Raw genomic sequence first — 22,595 nt, 5'->3', positions numbered from 1 at the left:
GTCAGTTAATCTAAATAGTTGCAAAATCCTCCTTCAGCTGTTTCCTATTAATGCCACTTACTTTTACAGCCTTTCGTAAAAACATAATGTTCCAACTTTTTTTCCACAATTGAGCATGTATGCTTTGAATATTTTTTTATTTTTATTTTTATATTTTTCCTGTTTCATTTGTTTAGTGACCCTACTTCCTGCTTTCCCACTCATCAGGTGCTTTTTCCTACAGGATATTTAGTTCCTGGTGGGGGGTTTTTTGTTCCTTGTCAGATCTTTTGTTGCTTCATGCTCACTCAGTGTCTGCTCTTGTTTGTCTACACTTACATTTTGGATTTTTTGTTTTCGGACATTCTCTGTTTGCAGCAACTTTTTTTGTTTTGATTCAACTCTCACCCGATCACAGCTGGAAGAGATTCCAGCTCCTCTCAACCCTAAACAGGACAAAGCAAATTTTAAAAAATTAAAATTGAAATATTGTATTACTCACATCTTTGGAAAGTACTAAAACCCTTAAATCTTTATTACAACCTTGGCTTTTAAACTTTAAAAAATTCAACCTTCAGCAGGTTGGATTGGGAGCATCAAGCATCATCAGATCAACTCACAGATCCTCAAATGGATTTATGTCTAAACTCTGATTTTGTCACGTTTAACAACCTGTTCATTACATTTATTGTCACTTTTCATTGAACAGCTGCATATTCTGAAAAGTGCTTCTAGAGCAGAAATTGACGCACAGGATGTACAAATGGTAAACGCTGACAGGAAATGTCTTGTTTATCAAAAACTAAAACAGATCACAACAGGGGTCCAGAGGGAAGGAGGGGAATAGACACCCTACTTTTAAGACATGCAACTCGTGTTGGAGCCTTGTTTTTCTTCGCCTTTATTCCATTTTCTTCTGCGTCAAAACTAGGTTTTTATGAGTGAAGTTTGAATTACAGCAACCTCAATAATTTGTGACACATATCCTGTCACAGCAGTGGATCGATAAGATCCAAAAGGGGAAGAGTTATTAAAGAGAAAACTGTTTTTGAATAGTCTGCTTGAGATGGAGTCTAAAAGACAAGGTTGAGGTTTGGATAAAGCTGATATAGTTTTGGTTTATTAAGTGTCTTAAATGCCTCACCTTTTTGTCAGAACCATAAATATAAAAAAATACTTTTAATTATTAAATATTCTGGTTTGTTGTAAAAATAAATGTCCCTAAAAATCTCACAGAACATTATTGCTTATTATTTTATTTTGAAAAAGAGCTTTATTAAATGCCCTCCTTACATCAGGTTTGAAAGACAAGAGCTGTCAAATAAAGTGACAAGACTTTACCAAAGAAAAAGGTTCCTTTTACATTAACCTTATCTGTTTCCGTTTCTCTGAATCTTTAGATTTTCTAAGTTTTATGTCAGTTTCAGACTACTCATCTGTCAAACAAGCTGTTTAAATAAACTTTGGCTTTGTGATATTCTGGAAAAAGGTCATTTATTTACTATTTCCTGACAGCTTGAGAACCAGAGATTGTTTCAATTCTACAGAGCTCCAGTCCATGACTAACTTCTGCTGAGGCGAAAGGAAAAGCCTGAGCCCGTGAAATATTAGTGCAAATACGTCAGCCATGAATTTCAACATTTTTCTTGAACTGAAACAGTGATCAATTTACACAGCTTCGATAACACACACTTGTTTCTACAAGGAGTCTAAGTGTAACTATGAGTGTGTTTGCCTTCCCTTGACTCCCCAAGGAGTGCACAGCAGATTACATATCACCGATAAACAGAAGTGCAATCAGTAAATCCATATTTGATAAGAAACATGCAAAAATGTTGTTATATTTTGCAATAAATTAAAGTTTATGCATTTAAAAGAATCCAAGAATTGCATGTTGTGTTAGTTTAATAAATTCAGGGAGGAAAAAAATCACTGAACACTTTTTTTAACAAAGGTGTCATGAAATGTTACCAATCCTGGCAGCAAACTGGGTGTGTTCTTGTTGACAGTCCACACATCTGAGTGGCTCTGCAGCTTAAACATGTTTTTCTGGCTCCCTGAGACGTGGTCATTGTCTTCAGGGTTTTTTTTTTCTGTTAAACATGCAAATTAAAGCCTCGGTGAAACACTCATAATCCCCTCTCTCTCTCAAAATGCTGAGTGCTCAAAAAGCTGCAAAACGTCTCAAACCTTCAAAACCCCGAAGCAAGCGGCGCCGAACCATTACAACTGCAGGAGTGCAAAACACACGTGGGAGGAGACTGACTGCTGAAATTTGATAGAAAATATAACCCCCCTTACAAAAAAATGTGTAAAGAAAGCATATTTAAAAAATGCATTTGCATGACTTTTATTTTATCACACATGATGCTCAAAATATTTTGTTTTGTTTTATCTTTTTTGTTTGATTTGTTAATACACATCCATATGTGTGATTCTGAGCCTGCAACTCGTCCCAAAAAGTTGGGACAATAGAGCTTTTATCACTTTGTAAAGTTGTCCTTTCTTTTCATAATACCTAAAAGATTTAACACAAGTCTTCTTAGTACACAGAGGTATATTTCTGAACATACAGTAAGTCTGTGTTGTTGTGCTTTAAAGTATTTGGATGCTACTGATGAAGGACTTCTTGGAGCAAGGCCTTCTGAGGGATCACAGATCACAACTAACCATCTGCATTTGTTGACAGACCGGAGACCGACTGGTTATTTCACTGCAGAAAGACTCAGGCATTTGTGGATTCAGCTGATTGCTCCTGTCACAGCTTTGATTTTGAGCGTTGCAGACCTGAGTGAACGTATTTTAACAAATGGAAAAAAGTTGACAAAAGCAGAGCAGGAAATATTTTGGTCACATGCTGTCTGGAATAAAATAAAAGTAAAAATTCATGCAAGAATTTTACCCTTCTTTCAATTTAAATTAAGTTTTTTTTGTATTGGTTTGGAGTTGTAATTTGTTAAACAACTCAAAAGAAAAAAAACTTCATTATTATTTTTATGGTTACCAGAAACAATCTAAAACTATATTCTAACTAAGAAGTGTTACAGGGTTATTAAACTTAAAAAAAGCAAGTTATTGGGGATTCTGGTAACCAAAAAAGCAAACAGTTTACAGAAGATGCAGTTTTGTGTCTTAACAAGTTTTAACACCCTGACTCTAAACGTGAAACCACTTCAGATGGCTTCTTTTTTTTGCACAGAACAGAGAATATTATTTAAGGATGTTTTTTTTCTACTTTCTCACATGTGGATGTCTGTTACCAAGTAATGGGTGAAGATTTGTTAACATGACAGAATTACAGTAACTGTTCTCAGGCTTGTAAACTTGTGACTGTTGTCATATGAGCCTGTAATAAAAGACTTGATGTGTTTACAATTTACAGTTATAACCACCGTTGAATGAAGCCTTTGTATGAGCATTTTGAAGCCTGTAAAAGCCGATATTTGTGAATGGTAAATTTATTTTTAGACAACAGAAATCTGTTTTTAAAGCACTTGTGAATTTAACGCATTCAAAATTCTGTTTAACTCACTCGTAAGTGAACAGCTCTTCACCTTGAGTAACAATCGAGACGTGGTCCTATTTATCTCGAGTAATTACAAATTAATCTTCTAGTATTGCAATTAGATGATAAATGTGATGGTGCCCAGCAATAATCGTTGCTGATAACGAGAGTAAACTTTGAACTTCTGTGCCCATCGTACACTGGAGACGCTAATCTTTGTTTCTAGAACAGTTGATCTCGTAAAGGCACTGATTTACCATGACGTGGCAAACCAGACTGCCAGCCAATGGCATGCCTTTGTTCATCGCCACAGCATTTCCTCTCTGGCTTATGGGCTATCTACAGCAAAAGGCAAGCCTGTGCAGGAGATGAGAGCTGCAACATAAACAATCTGTGGGATTGGGGTTCAGTCAGCAGCTCAGCCAGCCTGTTTCAACATCCCTTTGATCTTCCTCAAAACTCAATAAAAAGCTTTGATATAAAAACACACATTGGCTATTCTAGTAAGCATTTAAAGCTCTTACCTCTCAGTTTTCGATATGTATTCAATTACTTTACCCAAACTGAGATGATTTTTTAAGTTTGGAGCAATCTGTCATATCCTCTGTATTTGGATTATTCTATTTGGATCCATATATTAAACAGGCTGATAAATTATTCAAGGTTGTTGCAGCAAAAGCTACAAAAAGATTTAAAGTTTTCTAGAAAAAAAAGCTGTTTTCACATTTTCCATCAAAAGGTTTGTCAGTTATCAGCACTCTTATGATTGGTCAGGTCAATTAGCTGCTTTGAAAATATAAAACTTAACTTTGCCTGTTTTCAAATGACTTCTTTTTCACATTGAGCTGATTTTTGAGGCATTAATTTTGAAGTTCCCATAAGGTGATTTTGACTGTTACAGCAGATCTCTTGTATATTGCCTAAACCAAATATGTCATTTATTAATGTCATTTATTAACATGCACTTTTTCACATCAGCAGCCAACGGAGCAAAAGCTGAGGAGGAGAAGGAATCTGCCCAAGCTTTTGGTAGTTTTTGCATCTAAAGCAACAAAAGAACCTGATGTGGTGCAGGCAGGGGGCCACATTATGAAAGAACGACCCAGAAGCAGAGCTCACTGATTATTGTAGAGAGCCTTTGAGCCATGAAAATGATGATCCTTTCCTGTAGTTGAAATCTAGCAACACCTATTGTGTTTCCCTCTGTGCACTAGAAGTACTCCTTCAGATCACGTCTTTGGCACACGCAGAATGCTTGGAGACCTGCTACATCCACTGCTGAGACCTGAGAAGGCCATTTTACTGTTTTCATGCCAAGAAAAAAAAGGTTTAGGTCTCGATTCTGTAACTTTATAAACTTTTTTTGTCCCTGCTGTTATTTATTTGTTGTTAAATTACTTTGTTCCATAATGCAAAGGGAATTTTAAAAAGTAGATATATATTGAGCATTGCATTTTTATTCTAAGAAAGGAAGATAAACAATTTTTTGGACCACTGAAATGTTTAAGAAAACAGGCAAAATTAAGAAAACATTCCACTGTAATACTGTAAATCAAGAAATAATTTGCAAAAGACTTAAACGTTTCAGGTAGAAACAGATACCACTCAACCAGTTTCTTTTCAGCTCCTCCACTGGGAAATAAATAGATTTTTGAACCATGAATAGAACAAAATATTTATTTATACAGTTTTTATGAAATCTAAAGTTTGTCTGGTTTCAGTCAGCTAGAGTCCTGGTACTGTAACCACATATTATTAGGAAATGACCACATTTTATTCATCGCCTTGAAAAAACAGTGGTGGCTATAAGTAACTGATCATGGGTTCCCAACCCACGGCTGGGGTTTCCCATCAGTGTCCCTTTGAGAGCCCCATAATTACCATGGTAACTGGTCTGGAACCGAGTCCGAGCTCTCAATGGTGTCCTCAAAGCCAGAAAAAGAGTGATTATGTTACGTGGCTGCACAAAAGCACCACTAGAATACTGGCAACTGACAAAGACCCTCCTTGTCACACTGGACAGAGTGGGATTGTCAGTTTTGCAGGCAAAATGTAAATGTGTTCCCTATTTCTACAACATGATCCCTAAGTTGTGTTAAAGTACCACGAGATGTCAAATTTCTCTGTGCATTTTGCAGGATTCCTGCTTTCTGAAATAAACTGGTTCTGCAGTTTTGCTCTCTGCGTTCACAGAAATGTTTATCAGTGCAGCACAATGCCCTGAGCTATGCTAACATATATTCTGACTTCAGAATGAGTTGGAAAAAAATGCAATTATTTTTACATTTGCTTTTAATCTTATTGTGGAACAGCAAACCTTAATATTTGTATGTTTGGTAACATCCACTACGCATCCAGCTTTGGAGCACATTCATAAAATAAAAAAAGTCATGTGGCTATAAGTATGTGGTAAAAATGTGTTAAATCAAGTTGTATCAACAAGCGATTGTAGTTCAGATGACTACACAATGGCACAAATGTCATCCACAAAGGGGTGTTTGAGAAGCAAAGTTGGGCTCCAGTTTGACAACAAAAGTGTGAGAAAATCAGTGGATTGCTTAACAAACATGTTCCTGAAAGAATAACTTAAAAAAAAACTGATGAGAAATTCAAGGAATAACCAGAACACTGCTATACGATTGAAGAAATTCCACAAAGCCCAAATCTTCTGGAAAAATGTTTTAACGGACAAGCCTAAGCTTGACAGCTGGAGTCTCTGATCCCTCAGATGTCGTTGCTCCACAGATCATATAAACTGTAGCTGATAAAAGCGCACTGACAAGGTTTTGTTGGTATATGGTTTGTCATTCGCTACAATAACCGAGTTGTTTTTCTGTTGATTTAACTTCACGAGGCTTTGTATTCCAGAGTTGTTTAAGTTCTGCAGGTTCTGCAACTTGCAAAGCATCAAGATGGACATGCAATAAAGAACATACTGTAACGATGATGGGCAAATTAGCTGACTGATTGTGCTGGTTTCCTTCCCAGCAATAAATGTGGAAAAAAAGAGCACAACACAAACATAAAACAATGAAGGTAGGAAGCAGTTCTTTGGGCTTTTCGCATGATGAAATCAGTGTACACACCTACCCTGCTAAAAATACCCCATCACAAAGGGATGGCGTACAAAAATACACAACAAACAGGAAGAACATGCTACAGGCAGATTGAAAGATGTTGTAAGGATACTTTGAATCATCATCAACAACAAAAGCCTTTCAAGCTGTGAATCATTTTGAAGCTAAAGTGTAATTAGACCCTTTGCTGAAATCAGATGTTAGTATTCATAAACAGTGACATATCAGCTGACTTAATCCACATTTGCAAGTCTGAACGTCACTGAGTTTTTAAAAACTATTCTGTGTTTTATAGCATTGTTTTGTGGCGATAAACGTTAGAGTTAAATAAATACGCCCACTTTTACCCAGAAGTTCAAGATTGTTTTTCTATTTTTCTATTCAAAGAAAACCCTCTGCTACTCCCTTCTGAAAAGTCAAGGGTATTTCTGTGAAACAAAAAAAGATGACGGCTTCCTGTAAATGCTGGCAGCCACTTAACAACTGCTGCCCATCCCAGAGAAGAACTAAGAATAACAAGTTCTTTCAATGCAGAAGGCAGAATTTTAGGGTTAAAGTTCGAGTTTTTCCAAGATCTCCCTTAAGATCATCTCAGCTGGTCAGCAAATAAAACATGCCTTAATGCATCCAAAGTAATCAGACCAGTCTTTCCATTGTGTTATCTGGACTTCCAGAAAAAACGGAAGTCCCAGATAATCCCTTCAGACTTTTCACTGAAGACCACCACGACAGTCTTCAGCTAAGTGATATCTCTGCCCATCAGCTGCACACACTGACCAAGCCAGCATTTAGAAAAGATTTATTGCTTTAATATCTTGAAAAGGAACAGATTCGACATTAAAAAAAACTGTGGGATATGATGTTTCCTCCCATTTTTGTTACAGCATGTAAAAACATACAATTTATACTCTCTAGGGTGATTCAAACGGTAAAACTCTGTGACACCATGTGACTGATAATGGGATGTTTTGTTGTTTCTGAGGGATTATTTTGAAGCACAGTGAGTGAATGGCATATTAACCTAAACAACGACTAAAAAATTTGAAGAATTACTTTGCAAAAGTGTATTATTTGATTTGTAAATATGCCCCGCTGAAGAGAAAATAAATATATTTATTGTTACAAAGGAGAAATAATTACTATAAAAAACAATGTGAAGATGGTGGCTTTATTCAGCACACCAAGCTGTTTTAGAGCATTTTTTTCCACTTTAACTTTATAAACACTTTTTATCAGTTGGTGCGCCTCAAACGTGCTGGTCAGAACTGTTGCACGTTGTGGAAAATCTTTGTTTGCTCTCGTCTGATGAAAGCTACATGTAGCTGGAGCCAATAGCATGATTTTAGTCACATTAAAATGTTAACATATGTTTTAGTCAGAATAATACAATTCAGGGTTGCGTGTGTGTGTGTGTGTGTGTGTGTGTGTGTGTGTGTGTGTGAATGTCAGAGGGGTTGCAAAATTGCATAAAAACTAAATAGACTATCATAAACACTGGGGTAATACATTTTCAACAGGTCATTCATCATTAGTTAATGATACTAAAATAAAATATCTGGCTATAAATTAATCGACTGTCATGAGAGGAGGAGTTAAAGCTGCACAGAGAAGTATGGAAGCAGGTGAAGAACAATTTAAAGATGCCATAACAAATAAGAAGAAGCAAAACAAAACGTACCACAACAGCAGGAACATCAATTCTGTACTGAAATCAATGGAACATCGAATAATTATGAACCAGGAACTAAGGATTCAAAACAACAATACTTTGACAGCAAGTAAAGGAAACTGTGGTGATTACACACTGAGGAAACTGCCAGCAAATAAACAACAAGTCTGGCCAAACGGCAAACAAAGGCCTGGTGTCTCAAAGGCCGGGGTAAAACTCGATGAGGTAACCGAGGAGCGTGGATTCTACAAAGTAAAACAGGAAGTAAAGTAAAGCAAAGTAAATGGAAGAAGGGTGCAGAAAACAGAACAACAGAAAAGCAACAGTGACACAAAAACCTTAGATTAACAGAAGGAACCAGGAGATATTAACTTTAGAAACCAAAGTACAAGCACTAAACTAAAACATTTCAGCTGTTCCTTTTTTTTTTTGTTTTTTTTTGTTTGTTTGTTTTCCTGGTTTCAATTAGTTCTCATTATCAGGTACACTTTGACTGTTTTACACATTCCCATGTCTGTGTACTCACAGTCTATGCAGATAGCTGCGACTGAAAGGAAAACTTCGGAAAAGTTTATACACATGGAAAATTTTATTCACAGCAAAACACATTTGTTAGACTCTATCTGTAGAACTAAATGGATCGGATAAACATCTCAATCCCATAAAGCATCTTCTGTGTATGTGTATTTCTAAAACTGGAATGAATAATTAATTTAAAGTTGTCTAACCAGGTAGAAGATCCAATTAATAATGTCTCTATGTGCATGATGGAGAGTTTGGTTTTAAAAAATCTCAGGCAAGAGCTTTCTGTGCCCTCCGTGTGCTTTCATTTCATTGTTATGTCAAAAAGAACAGGTTAACACTTGCACTTCCATGACCTGCACAGAGCTGCAAATGTGCAGCAACTTTTCTTTCATTTACCAACAATGTAGAGATTTGCCAATGATTTCATGCAGCTGCATGCAGGGAAACGACTCAGTTTTCTTGCCCTTTTGAGAACTTTCACTTCACTCGCAGTGATGGCTTCCTTCACTTTTCATAGTGCAGATATGCATCTGAGTGCAACTGTCTAAAAATTAACAGAGTTGATACTTAACTTGTACTGGCTGAGGGCATAAACACATGCAGAGGAAAAATCCAAGTACAAAATGTTGCTGAACTCTCAGACTGTTGCACTAATATCTTACAACAATATGGATTTTGCCCCTTTTAGACATTGTAACACAAACTCCAATAGTGGGATTTGATTTAATTATGATAAACTGTCCGAGGTTCTGTTGTTCTCCTTTTACTACAATCAATATTTCTACGTGACCTTTCAGTGCTACCAAAAGGAAACACTGGATGAAACATTTGGAAACCTAAAGCTAAGTCAGTACAGCTACCCCTCCTTCCTAAACTAACTCAGTCCAGACTGAAGCATTTTTATGGAAGCATTCTTAAATAATTATTGGCTTTAGGCCACACATACATCCTCATGTGTCAAACAGGTTCAGACCAATTTCATGAAGTAATGCCTCAACATTTCCTACAGTTATTTTTGTTTTTTTGTGAGGTGAAATTTATTGAAATGTTAAAACTTACAACAGCGTGACACAGTAAGACTGAATTATGTCCCAAATTAAAACCAACATTGACATCATCAGTGAATGATATAGTAGTTTTTGTGAGTCAGAAGCTCTAGTGGCTCCATTTGAATATATAAACAAATGTCCAGCTGCCATCAGGAATTTAAAAGCTTCAGTAAATTAGAAAACTCATGCTGTCTTCCAGCAAAATTTCTGCATTTATGTAGAACCATTGCTAGAAAATATCATTTTACCAACATAAAGTTGAACATATGCACCATTTATTGCCTTGTTTTACACAGAAGAAATAAATACATAAAAGTTGTTTTATTTGTTGTTGTTTATTGACATTAGTAAGCTTTAATTGTAAGAAATGTTCAAGAGGTCATAGTTTGTAAGTTTTACTTATTGGTCATGAGTTGCAGTGAGCGGACAGGAGCTACTCAGGAGCCAGTTCAGATTGTAGCAAGGGCCAGGGCCCCTCTGCTTCCACCACTGAGGCCACCCATGCAGACAGCTGATTTTTTAGTGATGCATATTTTACTATATTATCTAATTTAGGCAAGCAGACACTTTACTACATCTTAAGCTTTGTATTAATAGCACAGTCTGATCGTTTTTAGGTGATGTTTTGTCAATTAGTTATCAGTATGTGACATTATAAAACTTCATGCTTTTGCATGTCATCGTTTGTTTAGTTTCTTGCTGTTTTCTCAGCCAAACATCTGTGTTACTACTCAAATGTAGTGTGCTGAGCATAGACTGTGTAAACGTCTGTTTCCTCTGTCGTCTGGGAACTGAGTAAGCTTTTGACTAATTAGATGTGAAAATCAGGTGGACTGATACATTCAGAAGCCTCAGCCCCAGCGACCTGATATACACAGTCCATGCTCAGCACATGTACATTTGCATAACCACTGACATTAATAAAGTTAGATAAAATGTCTCCACTTCCTCTTATTGTTCAAAATTGAAGCCTAAATGGCAGGGGTTTTTGGGTGACGAATGTTATATTTTTGGAGCCAGAGGCTATGCACTGAGGAGGGACAGTACCGTTGATGCCAAAGCCTCACCTCCACACCCTCCCAACTCCTTAAGAGGCTGTGATGCTGCCAGTCACAGTGTAACATGACACTTTTTAAAGCTTCAAATAACTCAGTGAAAGTAAACTATTTCTTAAAATGTATTTTTGAACATATAGCAGCAAAGTCAGGGCTATGTGAATTAACAAAAATTAACCACTGTAAATTAAATATCTGAGGTGTATTTTTATTTTTTAGTGAGACAAATGTACTGTTTGTTTACAGAGAGGGACGGGACTTAAAATTTGTTCTGCTTCCAGCCACTAGGGGGAGCTATGGTGGCCTCAACTTCCAGCTTCCAGTCCTTTCTCTAGTTATAGTATATCTGGATGGAATATTAGATAATAAAAACATTCTTTCACACTAGCTCAACATTTTTGATAAAGTGTTTTATAAGCCTGAAAAGGGATATTTTAAAAGCAGAGACAACGACTTCTGCCCTGTTCTTCATGCTGATGTCACGGCTGATAAGGGACGAACTCCTGGTAACTGTTTGACAGAGCATCTCTTTAAAAAATGACCAGACTATCCTTTTAAGATAACTCTTGTTGAATGTTTCCAGGAAATGAATTTAAATCAACTGTATCGGTTTTTGTTTGGGGGAAAAACCGAGTGGTTTGGTTGCAGAAATAAAAATAAAAGTGTTAATATTGTGAGTTTTTGTTTGTTTGTTTGTTTGTTTTTTATTGGTGACTTTCTGGGAGCTGTGCACCTGCAGTCAAACCCGAGCCAATGGGAGTAAAGTTTGTCCTCCCTCCCTGAGCTCTGGGCGGGTGTCTCCTCCCCTCTCCTCCCCTCTCCTCCCCTCTCCTCCACAGCACTCTACTTCAGCAGGCAGTTGGTCGCCGGACGCGCACGTGGAAACTGCAAGTGGAAGTCGCCCCGCGCGCTCGGCCCCAGCTTTTGACTTTTAAAAACAACAACAACAGAACTCTATGTCTCGAGCCCGATGCTGCCAGCAGCTGCACGCGCCTGTGTTTCTCCTGAGCTCTGCCGCGCGGAACCAGAAACTTTTACAAGCTGCAGACAACTTCATGTAGAATGAGCTCCGCATAACCTCGGCTTTTCATTGTTACCTGTCCCCCCCCATCCCCTCCTTCCTTTCCTCTGTTTCCCCCCTTTCTCCGAGTTGGGCCATTGCACAGAAGTATGGTAGATAAAGGCCCCTTGCTGACTTCTGCCATCATTTTTTACCTCTCCATTGGGGCGGCAATATTTCAAGTCCTGGAGGAGCCCAACTGGAAGTGGGCTGCAGAGGAGTACAGGAAAGAGAAGAATAAAATACTTGAAGACTACCCCTGTCTGTCCAAAGATGAGCTGGACAGAATATTAAAGGTATGCTGCTCTGTTTAACCCTCTTTTTTTCCCAAAATGACAGACAAAGCCTTATCTCATTCTGCATGGGGATGCCTTCAGACTGAACGGTGTCCATCTTCTGACACAAGATGAGCCCCGGCTGGTATGCAAGTTTTCACTCAACACGAACAAAAACTCCTCAGGAATGAGATGATTTTGGTTCAGGGTTCATCCTTGTGGGTCAACACACCCTGTGAGAGCACGCCTCAAGGCCTGAATTCTGCAGCACTTGAAGTCAGTCTTATCTCTCAGGCTTTCGTGGCGGTTAAAATGCTGATGATCCTTTTTATTACCTTTTTCCAATGCAAAGCTCTGCAGTGTTTTAATCATTATTCTAACAGCTGTGCAGGATCCGTCTGTTCAGCCCCTAAAAGCTGCATTAAAAGGTTTATTTTTCCACAACCAGCTTCTGTTCAGAATGGAAGTGTTTAAAGTTAAAACCTGAGCCGCTAACTTCCTGTTTTACTGTCAGAAATGAATGAACACAAGATGGGGAGTTTTGCAGGTTTTTGCCCCCTGACATGTTGTTTGTTTTGCCTTGAAATGTCAGAGCTCTGTGACCTTACATTTGACTCAGATGTTTTAAAATGACAAGAATTTAATGTTGACATTCAGCTTGCTTCTGTGCTCCAGTAACATTATTCGAATTTTATATCGATTAGCGGCAGGCAGAATATTTCTGAGGCGGTTTTTCCTCACTTTTTCCTCTTGCAAGTACGGCCAGACATGTCTCAACCTGTGCCCCCTTTGGGATCCAGTATTAGGGAGATTTATGTCCCCCCATCCCCCCTTTTTTTGCCTTTCCTCTTTGTGCTTTGGAAGGGGGGGACTGAAAAGGGATATGCCCACCGATCTCCCCTCCCAGTCCCAGCACCTCTCTCTGCAAATCTGCTTGTGAATGAAGTCAGGAGAGAGACAGAGAAATGTGGTTGAGAGATTTTGAAAATGTCCCATTTCTGGTATTGGCTATGCAAGTTTTGCGGAAAGAGAAGCACTTTTTTTTTTTTTTTCATCTCGAATGGCGCTGATGTGAAACTACAACACTTCCTGCTGCTGTGTTCTCTCATGGGGACAAAGACAACACTGAGCCATCTGTTCAGTTTCATGCTGCTCTCAAAAGATTATACCAAGTTGAGTGTTGGACAGCTATTCCTTTTCACTGCCGCACAGTTGGGGGCATTGTCCCATTTGGATAGGCCAGAAACGGTTTTCCCTGTTTTGGCTGTTTGCCAAAACACCTGCTGCAAACATGTCTGAGTTGTTGTAAATAAACCGAGTTAATAAGCATCGGCCCGAGGTTCCGTTTGATTTCCATTGTGGAAACTTTGCCGAGCTTGTTAACAATTACATCGCGTACAAGCGAGCTCAACGGGAGCCGTCAACACTCCCGTAAAAGTCGAGTCTGCTCCGTTTTATTAACAAGAAGTTTACTATTAACTCCAGGATCCTTGAAGTGGGCACAGTTCACAGATCGGACTTTATAGCCCGTCAGCGTCAGCTCTCAAGAAGCAGTCATAAGGCTCAGTATAGGTGGCGCTGAGCGGGGCTGTTATCTCTGCAGCACATTAGAATGAAATTCTCCCGCATGTCGTGCTGCAGCATCAGCTCGTTTTGTGTTCACCTTTTTTCACAAAAGAGCTGCAGACGCATGAGGAAGTTTACGACGCGACAGTTCACGTCTGTAAACGTTAGTATGCTTGAGCGTCCATGTTTTCAACAGGTTTTATTGATCACTCTGACTATTACACCAACTATCGACCAAACATGCCCGCATTTCTTCATGTTTCGTCTCGTCATCGCAGACCCAAAGCACGCAGAGATACTGTATGTGTTGGTTTGGGGGTTTCATGGTGTTTTCTCTAGTTTCTCCTGTTTTCATTCACTATAGTTTGCTTACCAATATGTTTGGGGGTTTTCTGGCAGTTGACGTTAAAGCTGGCTCTGCCTGCATCATTGGGTCCTCAACCAACCAACCTTCCACCAAATGTTACAATATCAATGGTTAGAAAGTCTCCTTCAAAGGTTTTATCTAATATTTGGCTCTTGAAAACACAAATTCTGCATCTGAAAACTAATTTTTCACACAATTATGTCCTATAAATGTTTAAGTTTGCAGAAAATCATACATTTTGCTAAATATGTCAAAGAAGTAAAACTGCATCTTTCATATTTAGGTATGAAACCATTTAAAAAAGCACCATTTTATTGAAACTTTAGACAACCCTTCACATGCCACAGCCTGTGGTTTGAGTCATTAGTGTTCTAATTCTGTAGAAGTGGAGGATCAGTTTACCTTTTTTTTTGTGCAACTCTGCAAATTGGTTTTTCACATGACTCAAGGACCATGTTTCAACACACAGGAATCACATGTTTTAAAGCAAAACATCGCCCTTAGTTAGATTTGGAAGAAGCCAACAAAATGAAGTGAAACACTGTTTTCTAAAATAATTTCCCTGTCTTGTGACCTGTCTGCTGTCTGGAGTTGCTGACCTTATTAGTTGTGTTTTCCTTCCTCATTTCAAAAGTGAAATGAGAGAGTGAAAAAAAAAAAAAACCACAAATGCGTTTCCGCAACTGCTTTAGGATTATTAGTCAGTAATTAGGATTTCACAGCATCCTCAGAGGGATGCGTGTATTTTACTGTCAGCCTTTCAGCTGCAAGCATTTAGCATTAATCAGATCTAATAAATAAGATGAAATTCAATTTCATTTGAGTTTTCATTCATCAATGTTTTCTTTTTCTTTTTAAGTTTATAGAAAACCACGTGTGGCATCTATAAAAGAAGGCTCACAGCTTTTTGCACCGTTAAATTAATTTAAAACAACCAGTGTCACAGATGGTTGATAAAATAATCCCTTTACTTTGACAAACTTCATGTTATCAAATGAAACATAACTTCTAAGCTTTCTCAGTGGTAAAACTTTGGTGTGGGACGCGTGGGTCTCATTGCTGTTTGCAGCTCATCCACAGGAATCAATAATGACACGGAAGAACTTGAGTCAGTCTTTGGAATTCTGTAAAGTCTGCTCACCAGCAGCTGCTCTTGTGTCGTGTTGGAAGTGGAAAAGTACCAAGAAGCTGGAGCGGCACACTTGTCTACCAGCTGTCTTGATAACTGTTGGTTTGTTGTTGGCTTTTTTTTTTTTTTTTAAACAGTTCTGTCTGTTATCAGAGTGTGGCATAGGCTGACAGCTCAGCCAGTAGTAGTTTCAAAACATTCACCAAAATAAAGAAATGTTTAGTAGAAAATGAGGTGGCACACATCCTGTCTGGGTGTGTGTAATAAATATGGGGCTGCTTTTTAGGACACTAAGATATATTGTTAAGGTAGTATTAGTAATAATTGTTTCAGATATTAAGAGTAATTGACATTTTTCGACTTGCTTACACTCAGGATTCAATATAAAGAACAGCCGCCATCTTTTTTTGTTTCTGGCAGCTGAGGTTTGACCTTTTCACCTTTTGGCCCTTTAACCCTTCATCGGTTGTTTTTTTTTACATTGCAAAGTCTCTCTGTGATGGAAAGAAACTTCTTTATATTTCTTATTTTTTTTCTTGTGCAGCTGAAGCTGATTCAGGTTTTTTTAAGCTCTCTTTGTGTTGTCTGATTTCAGCAGTTTTGCATGTGTCAACCTTCAGCAACCTTTTTCAATCAGGCAGACAAACACGTTCAACATCTCCTTATTAGGTTAGAAAAAGCTGCTGAGCTAAACACACAACCACAGAGAGGCCACTGACCAAAACATTAAAACATCTGTATATGTTTTCACAAGTAAAATCCCTCTGACACCTCAAACTTTTAAAGGAAAAAAAAATCGTACTGGTCCCTACAGAGCAGTCTATAAAGCAGGAGTGAGTTTTAATTTTCACAAACTTGTGCAAACATTATCTCAATCAGTAGGTTTTTTTACACTTTTTATAAGTTTGTTTTTAAGCTTTTGCTGGTTTTTCACTCATTTTCAAACCGTTTATACCTCTAAAGCTCCAAAACACTTCTTTACACTAGTTTTTTTTTATGCAGGATGCAACCTGCTCTACACTGCTGTAAATTAACATGAGCCAATCTTTCTTTTTTTTTATTTAAATCATCATCATCAATTATGTGCAGTCGCTTTCCTGTAATCTTGTTGATCTAAATAAATGTTTTTGCCCTGAACATCATCAAGGAGTAAACCGTTAACGTTTATCCTCTGAGCTTGTAGGAGAAATGGAAAAATGTCTTAAAGAAAAAGAAAACCAGTTAAGTTATTCCTCCTAATTTCCACTTGTATTCCAAACATTAGCTTGGTCATCACTGTCATCCAGAATCCCTAGCAGTCCAGCTGAGGAACTTTTGTTGTTTTTTGTTCAACAAAAGAATGGCCTCCTCATGTTTGGTAATTACAGAGCAGAACTGTCACAAGACCCTATTATTATTAAAGGAGCGAGCATCTTCCAGTATTTTACAGCTTAAGTGAATTTTGCCCGTGCCTGCACATTTCCTCCCCTACCAGCACACTGGCAGAAAGAGTGTGGGGCGACGCATTGTCCCAGCACACATGGCTGGGTGTTTGCTTATTCCCAAGAGGAGAAATTCAGTTTTTGTTGTGGCAGCTCAAGGACATGTATGGTTGGGAATGATTGATTAAGCATTTTCTGTCTTGTTTTTTTTTTTGGTTTGCCGTTGCAGCTGATGTTTGACATGAACAAGGAGGGTTTTCTTTTTGCATTAGTTACTATATTGAGTGAAACTGTATAAAATCTGAGGAAGAGAAGGTTCTTCAGAACATTTCAACTGTATACATTATATAAGAATAAGCAGTGACTGCAACAACAAGTATTCAGGTTCCTTAACAAAAGTCACCACAAACTAAAATGTTGATAGGGTCAATATAAAAATAGTACCTATAGTCTAATTTAATCCTGTTACAAATCATTTCAATCGAGAGATTCAGTGCATTACATTATAAAAAGAGTTCGGAGGATTGTTTAAGAAATTGTTTGAGTCAGTTTGCCTTGACCTTTAATGCTTTAAGATTGCTAATTTCCATCTTTATAAATTTGTCTTTATTGTGAATTCCATTGGTTTTACATTCATAACCTCTTTTTTCTTTGTCTCTAGATGGTGTCAGATGCTGCAGGCCAAGGGGTCACCATAACGGGGAGCAAGACGTTTAACAACTGGAACTGGCCAAATGCTGTCATCTTCGCTGCCACAGTCATCACTACTATCGGTATGTGATTTCACAAGGTTGTAGTGACTGATATGACATTTTAATCCACTTAACTGTTCAACTTATTTTATTTTCATTTCTTATTTTTGAAGGATATGGAAACATTGCCCCAAAAACTCCACAAGGCCGAGTATTTTGCATATTCTATGGGCTGTTTGGAGTTCCACTCTGTCTCACCTGGATCAGCGAGTTGGGAAAGTTCTTTGGCGGCAGAGCCAAGCACCTGGGCCAGTATTTAACTAAAAAAGGATTTTCATTGGTAAGTTGATTCTTTTTTCCCCCCACATAAGAGGGAATTCATTTTGTTTGTCTGAAGTAATATATATATTTTTTTTTATTTTCTCTTCCAGAGGAAAGCTCAGTTTACCTGCACAGCCATTTTTCTGCTCTGGGGTGTCTTGATCCATTTAGTTCTTCCACCTTTCGTGTTTATGTCTCAGGAGGGTTGGTCATACATTGAAGGCTTGTATTTCTCATTTGTCACCTTGACCACAATTGGTTTTGGGGACTTGGTAGCAGGTAAGCTGTAAAATAAATCCTTTTCTTTACATAATTAATGTAACATTTAACATTAAGTTTATTTGAAGCTTAGAGTCAGATTTCTTACATGTTCCTTGTTCCTGCAGGTGTGGACCCAAATACAGAGTATCCAACTCTGTATCGATACTTTGTAGAAGTATGGATTTATTTGGGTTTGGCTTGGCTTTCTTTGTTTTTCAACTGGAAAGTACGGATGGTGATCGAAGCCCACAAGGCATTAAAGAAACGCCGCAAGCTTCGCAAGCTTTCTTTTGAAGAAATGCAACACTACAAAGCGTCTCACAAAGCCTCTGTTCATTTGCCACCCACTCCCAAAGATGTCAATATCTTCAGCTTCTTGTCCAAAAAGAAGGACGGCTATAATGACTTGATAAAGCAGATCGGAAACAAAAAGGATGGTGGAACCAGTAACAGCACTGGTGACAAAAAACCAGCCAAGGAGATCAGTCGCTCTAAGAGTTGTAATGATGCTTCAGTGTTTAATGGTCACACCATTCTCAGCTTGGACCGTTCCCCACGCCAAAAGAGACGTTATAGTTTCAGTGACCGTGTCACGGTTGCCTTTTCAAAGTCTAAGAACTACCTGCTGGGTTCAGACAATGGTTTACTGCTTACAGAAGACCATGTGGAGGGTGATCCAGAAGCGGACCAAGACCAAATGTTTGAGAATCAACTTGACAAGGACATAGATGTGGAGAACAAGGGAGTTGGAGATTGTGGAGTGGGAAGTCGGAGGACGTGGGACTCTAAAGACTACCATCCTCAGACAATCCAAAATGCTAACATTACTTTTATTGATGAGGAAAACTTTCTCCGCAATAACTTAGAGGAGCCAGAGGACAACAATGGCAATCACAACGACGAGGACGACGATGAGGATGATGATGATGATGATTCTAAAGCAAAAATCTCCATTACTACATGTGATGAAAATATTGAAACAAACTCTAAAGAGGATCAGAACTCTGAATCTGAAGGGTCTGTTTTCACAAGTGACGGTTCGGAGCTCAGCCACTCCTATGAGAAACTTGTAGAAGAATACGCAAAGGAAGACAATACAGATTCATGAGCTGTTCCATCAGTGTGAAGTCATGACATTTCCCTGGTCCTCCGTTGTTCACTTGGCCGGCACTGAAGTATGTGTGTTCAAGTGTGAACCATTTGAAATGATAACAAAGCTCTCACTGCACTTTGAGAGTCTGCCAAGCTAAGATCAAATTTCAAATTTGTTCTGTGAAAAATCAGCCAACTCGACTCGTTTTAAGATCTGAACTTCCTGTAAGCTTTTGATCAAATGATGACTTAAATCTGGCTTCCTTAAATCTTGACTTGTAACCCTGTTAGTATTTAAAATCTGTTCTATTTATGTCTTTTATATATATGTATACAGTTTGAAATTCAAAAAGCCTCGTGTCTTATGTAATGTTCAAACATCTGTTGTTCATGAGTGATTTCTTTTCCTGTTCATAGGCTGAAATTCAGTGTGGGGATGTACGTTTTCCCATAGTTTCAACAATTTCTATTCACCATATTGGTGTTTTTAATGGTATTTATTAAAATGAAGTATATAGTAGCTTTTCTTCAGTTGCTGTGTGGGTTTATGTGTCTACCGTTGCACAATTCAGTCAAATGAGGGGGAATCAAAGTCCACTAAGGTGCTGAATGCCCGATTATAACCTGAGCCAAACACTTGTCTTAAAGAAATGAAGGGGTAAAAGGCCAATTCTCCTGTTGTTTCTATTGGCATTTCATTTATTAAGTCCTTAAAACCTGTGTTAAAATTTAGCTTTTTATGTTATTAGAAACCAAACTGTGACTACAGTCAAGATAATCAGTGTTGCCTGTCTGCCATCTGAGTTGTGAAGCCAACTCAGTTTAAAAGATACTAAGAACAGAAAAACAGCTCTGAGTTGGAGGTATTGCACACTTTTCCTTTCATTTTAACTCTCAGAATACTCTGATCCATTTTTTTTTGTCGTTTTGCTACTTTCTGCATATCACTTGATAGCTCTGCAACTTCAGCACTTGCAGTTTTGGTGCTTAACGGGGACAAAACTTTCACAGCGGCACCATTCTCACTTTCTGTCTCTGTAGCACTCTTTCACTTGATTGTATTTGCCCTGTAAATATTGGCCAAGAGCCCGCAGGTAGCCACAAACCCAGCTCTGTCAGGGCATGGCCTTGCTACTTGTGTTTGCCTTTGGGGGGCTCGTACCCACACGAACGAATGAAGTGCCTCTCATGACGGTCAGCAAAGGTTAACTTGTGGCAGATCGATGCTCTTTTGACGTATGTGTTTAGCCAAGAAACGAAGTCATCCGACTGTGCTTGCAGCTCTTGACCAGCTTTTCGCAAACATTTTAGGCAACAGAATAACTTTCAGATGTCAGGCTCACTTTTAAAATGATATTTTTCCAGCCCACTGCCTTTTGCACACAGCGTCTTGCACACAAATTCAAAATGGTGTTAATTAGTGCAGCAAAACGGTAACAAATCAGTGATACTAAGGTTGTTTTTATACAAGCTTTTGATGTGAACACAAGATGCACAATCTGATTTTTCTGCCTTTTATTATGTGAATAGCCTTAAATCCACTGCAAAACAGAGAATATAAGAACAATATATCTGTTGAATGTATTTTGCAGCAACTCACTGAAAAGTAAAAAAAAAAAATGCTTTTCCTTTTGTCTTTTTGTCTTCTCATCACTGGTCCACCTCAGTTGTTGTGAGCAGTCTCCTTATTTTCACCTGTTCTTTCTGCAGCTTTTTGAAACCGACATGGTACTGGTTTGGGGTGGTTTGGAACACATTTCCACATTTTCATTTTGTAAAAGCTTATCTGAGAACAGGCTAGGCTGGTTTTTCAAAGTTTTTCCCTCTTTATTGCTCCACTGTGTGAGAAACTCCGATGAATAGTTGTTTGTTTTTTATAATTAAATTATTCATATTTGTAAGTTTGTACATGCATTTCAGCAAAACTGTTTCTTGTCAAATAAATGATTAATAAAATAGTGTTTTGTTTTTATTTTAACTGCACATACAGAATAGTCAGTTATTTCTTTAACACCCTAAAGCTACTTACTTTTCAAAATAAAATTCTTCTTGATGTCTGTAGAAGTTTCAGACTTGTAGTTGCAAAACGTGAATAAATAAGGTAAAACTGTGAAAGACAAAAAACCCACATTGGAGCTTCTACATTGACTCACGGCTAGAATATGACTGATGGAAGCATAATTAATGAACAATAAACAAAAAAGAAATTGGTGTGGTAGTAGCAGAGGCTCATCGCTAACACATACCCTGACCACTAATAGATCACAGAAGATCTTTGTGTAAAACTTTGGCCTGCAAGGCAGAGGACAGAATGCACGCCTTCAAGAAAGGCCAGTTTTATGACCTTCAAGGAGGTTATGTTTTCTGTAGTGTTGGTTATTTTTTTGGTTTGTTCGTGAGATTATCTCAGTCATGCAGTCAAATTTATATTACACAATATTGTTAGGCAACAACTTTGGGTTGAATAAGTTTAAATGACAACAATGTTCAATTTAACGTATGCATTAATGCATACAGTTTATATTTGGAAAATTTGTTTATTCAAATTCTCTGCAAAATGTCAGCAAGTCATCAAAGACAGTCTGTGTCAGTTTCTCTCCACGCAGTTAAAAGCATGAATTCCCAGAACAGCTGTGCTTTAATCGCTTCAGTTCCTTTGGTTAAACTCAATCCAAACAAGTTCTGTTAGCCTGCATGACTGAAGCAAAGGTTGATAGCATGTCATCTTCCTTGTTCTCCTAGGAGTAGTATTGAGTTGTGCTTGAAGTCACCCCGCAAGACAAAGTGAGGACCTGCGCTATCAGAAAACTGTGTGAATGGAAAGCAGGACGCAGTAAAACAGTCAAATCCATCTTAGGATCTTAGGATGCTTATGTATAGAAACTTTGCCAACAGCAAATCAAGTCCAAACAGTTTCCGATCTTCTCCCATGAGTCACAGCGGGCGGGGGGGGGGTTAGACGTTCTTGTTGTCTAATAACAAAGCCCAGCAGTTCATCTTGAAGCGTATGTCCATAAAACTTTGTCCCAGTCATCTTTAGTCTAATGTGCATGGTTTTAGTCCACTTTAGTTAGTTAGTTTTTTCTATATACTGATTTTAAGGTGTAAAAGTGGTTTCATTGGAAAAACTACCATGCCCGCTCCATTTGATCACATCTGGTTTGGAAGATTTTTGTCATCACAACAGGAAAAAACCTATAAGCTAATCCCAAATCTGCATTTCTGCTGCTGCAGCCAAGTAATTAAAGGAGACAAGATCTTATTAAACCTGTAAAACTGTCTATTGTCATCTAAGTTAAGACACTGCAGCTATCAGGATGTCATCTATGCATGTTGGCACAGCACACTACATACAGGTGCTGGTCATAAAATTAGAATATCATGAAAAAGTAGATTGATTTCAGTAATTCCATTTAAAAAGTGAAATTTGTATATTATATTCATACATTACATACAAACTCATATATTTCAAATGTTTATTTCGTTTAATTTTGATGATTACAAATGACAACAAATGAAAATCTCAAATTCATCATTTCAGAAAATTAGAAT

The 22,595-nt window shown here is 38.0% G+C and overlaps 1 protein-coding gene across 1 annotated transcript; it reads left to right on the top strand.

Annotated features, from left to right (window-relative positions):
* The first annotated feature begins 11,706 nt into the window (after window positions 1-11,706).
* kcnk5a (potassium channel, subfamily K, member 5a) lies at window positions 11,707-21,002 on the top strand. Its single transcript, XM_017431704.3, has 5 exons — window positions 11,707-12,215; window positions 17,339-17,450; window positions 17,543-17,709; window positions 17,801-17,969; window positions 18,077-21,002. The coding sequence occupies exons 1-5, from the start codon at window positions 12,030-12,032 to the stop codon at window positions 19,057-19,059; spliced, it is 1,617 nt and encodes a 538-aa protein (XP_017287193.1). The 5' UTR covers window positions 11,707-12,029; the 3' UTR covers window positions 19,060-21,002.
* Window positions 21,003-22,595: the final 1,593 nt, after the last annotated feature.

The sequence above is a fragment of the Kryptolebias marmoratus genome, linkage group LG10, assembly GCF_001649575.2.
Source record: "Kryptolebias marmoratus isolate JLee-2015 linkage group LG10, ASM164957v2, whole genome shotgun sequence".
Classification (NCBI taxonomy): domain Eukaryota; kingdom Metazoa; phylum Chordata; class Actinopteri; order Cyprinodontiformes; family Rivulidae; genus Kryptolebias; species Kryptolebias marmoratus.
Note: the sequence above shows the minus strand (reverse complement) of the source record. Positions and strands in the feature narration are given on the sequence as shown.

Excerpts from the sequence above, each read along its gene's own strand:
- kcnk5a (XM_017431704.3), top strand. The coding sequence starts at position 12,030 with ATGGTAGATAAAGGCCCCTTGCTGACTTCTGCCATCATTTTTTACCTC. Across the intron at positions 12,216-17,338 it reads AGCTGGACAGAATATTAAAG|ATGGTGTCAGATGCTGCAGG; the intron begins GTATGCTGCTCT and ends CTTTGTCTCTAG. Across the intron at positions 17,451-17,542 it reads CACAGTCATCACTACTATCG|GATATGGAAACATTGCCCCA; the intron begins GTATGTGATTTC and ends TTATTTTTGAAG.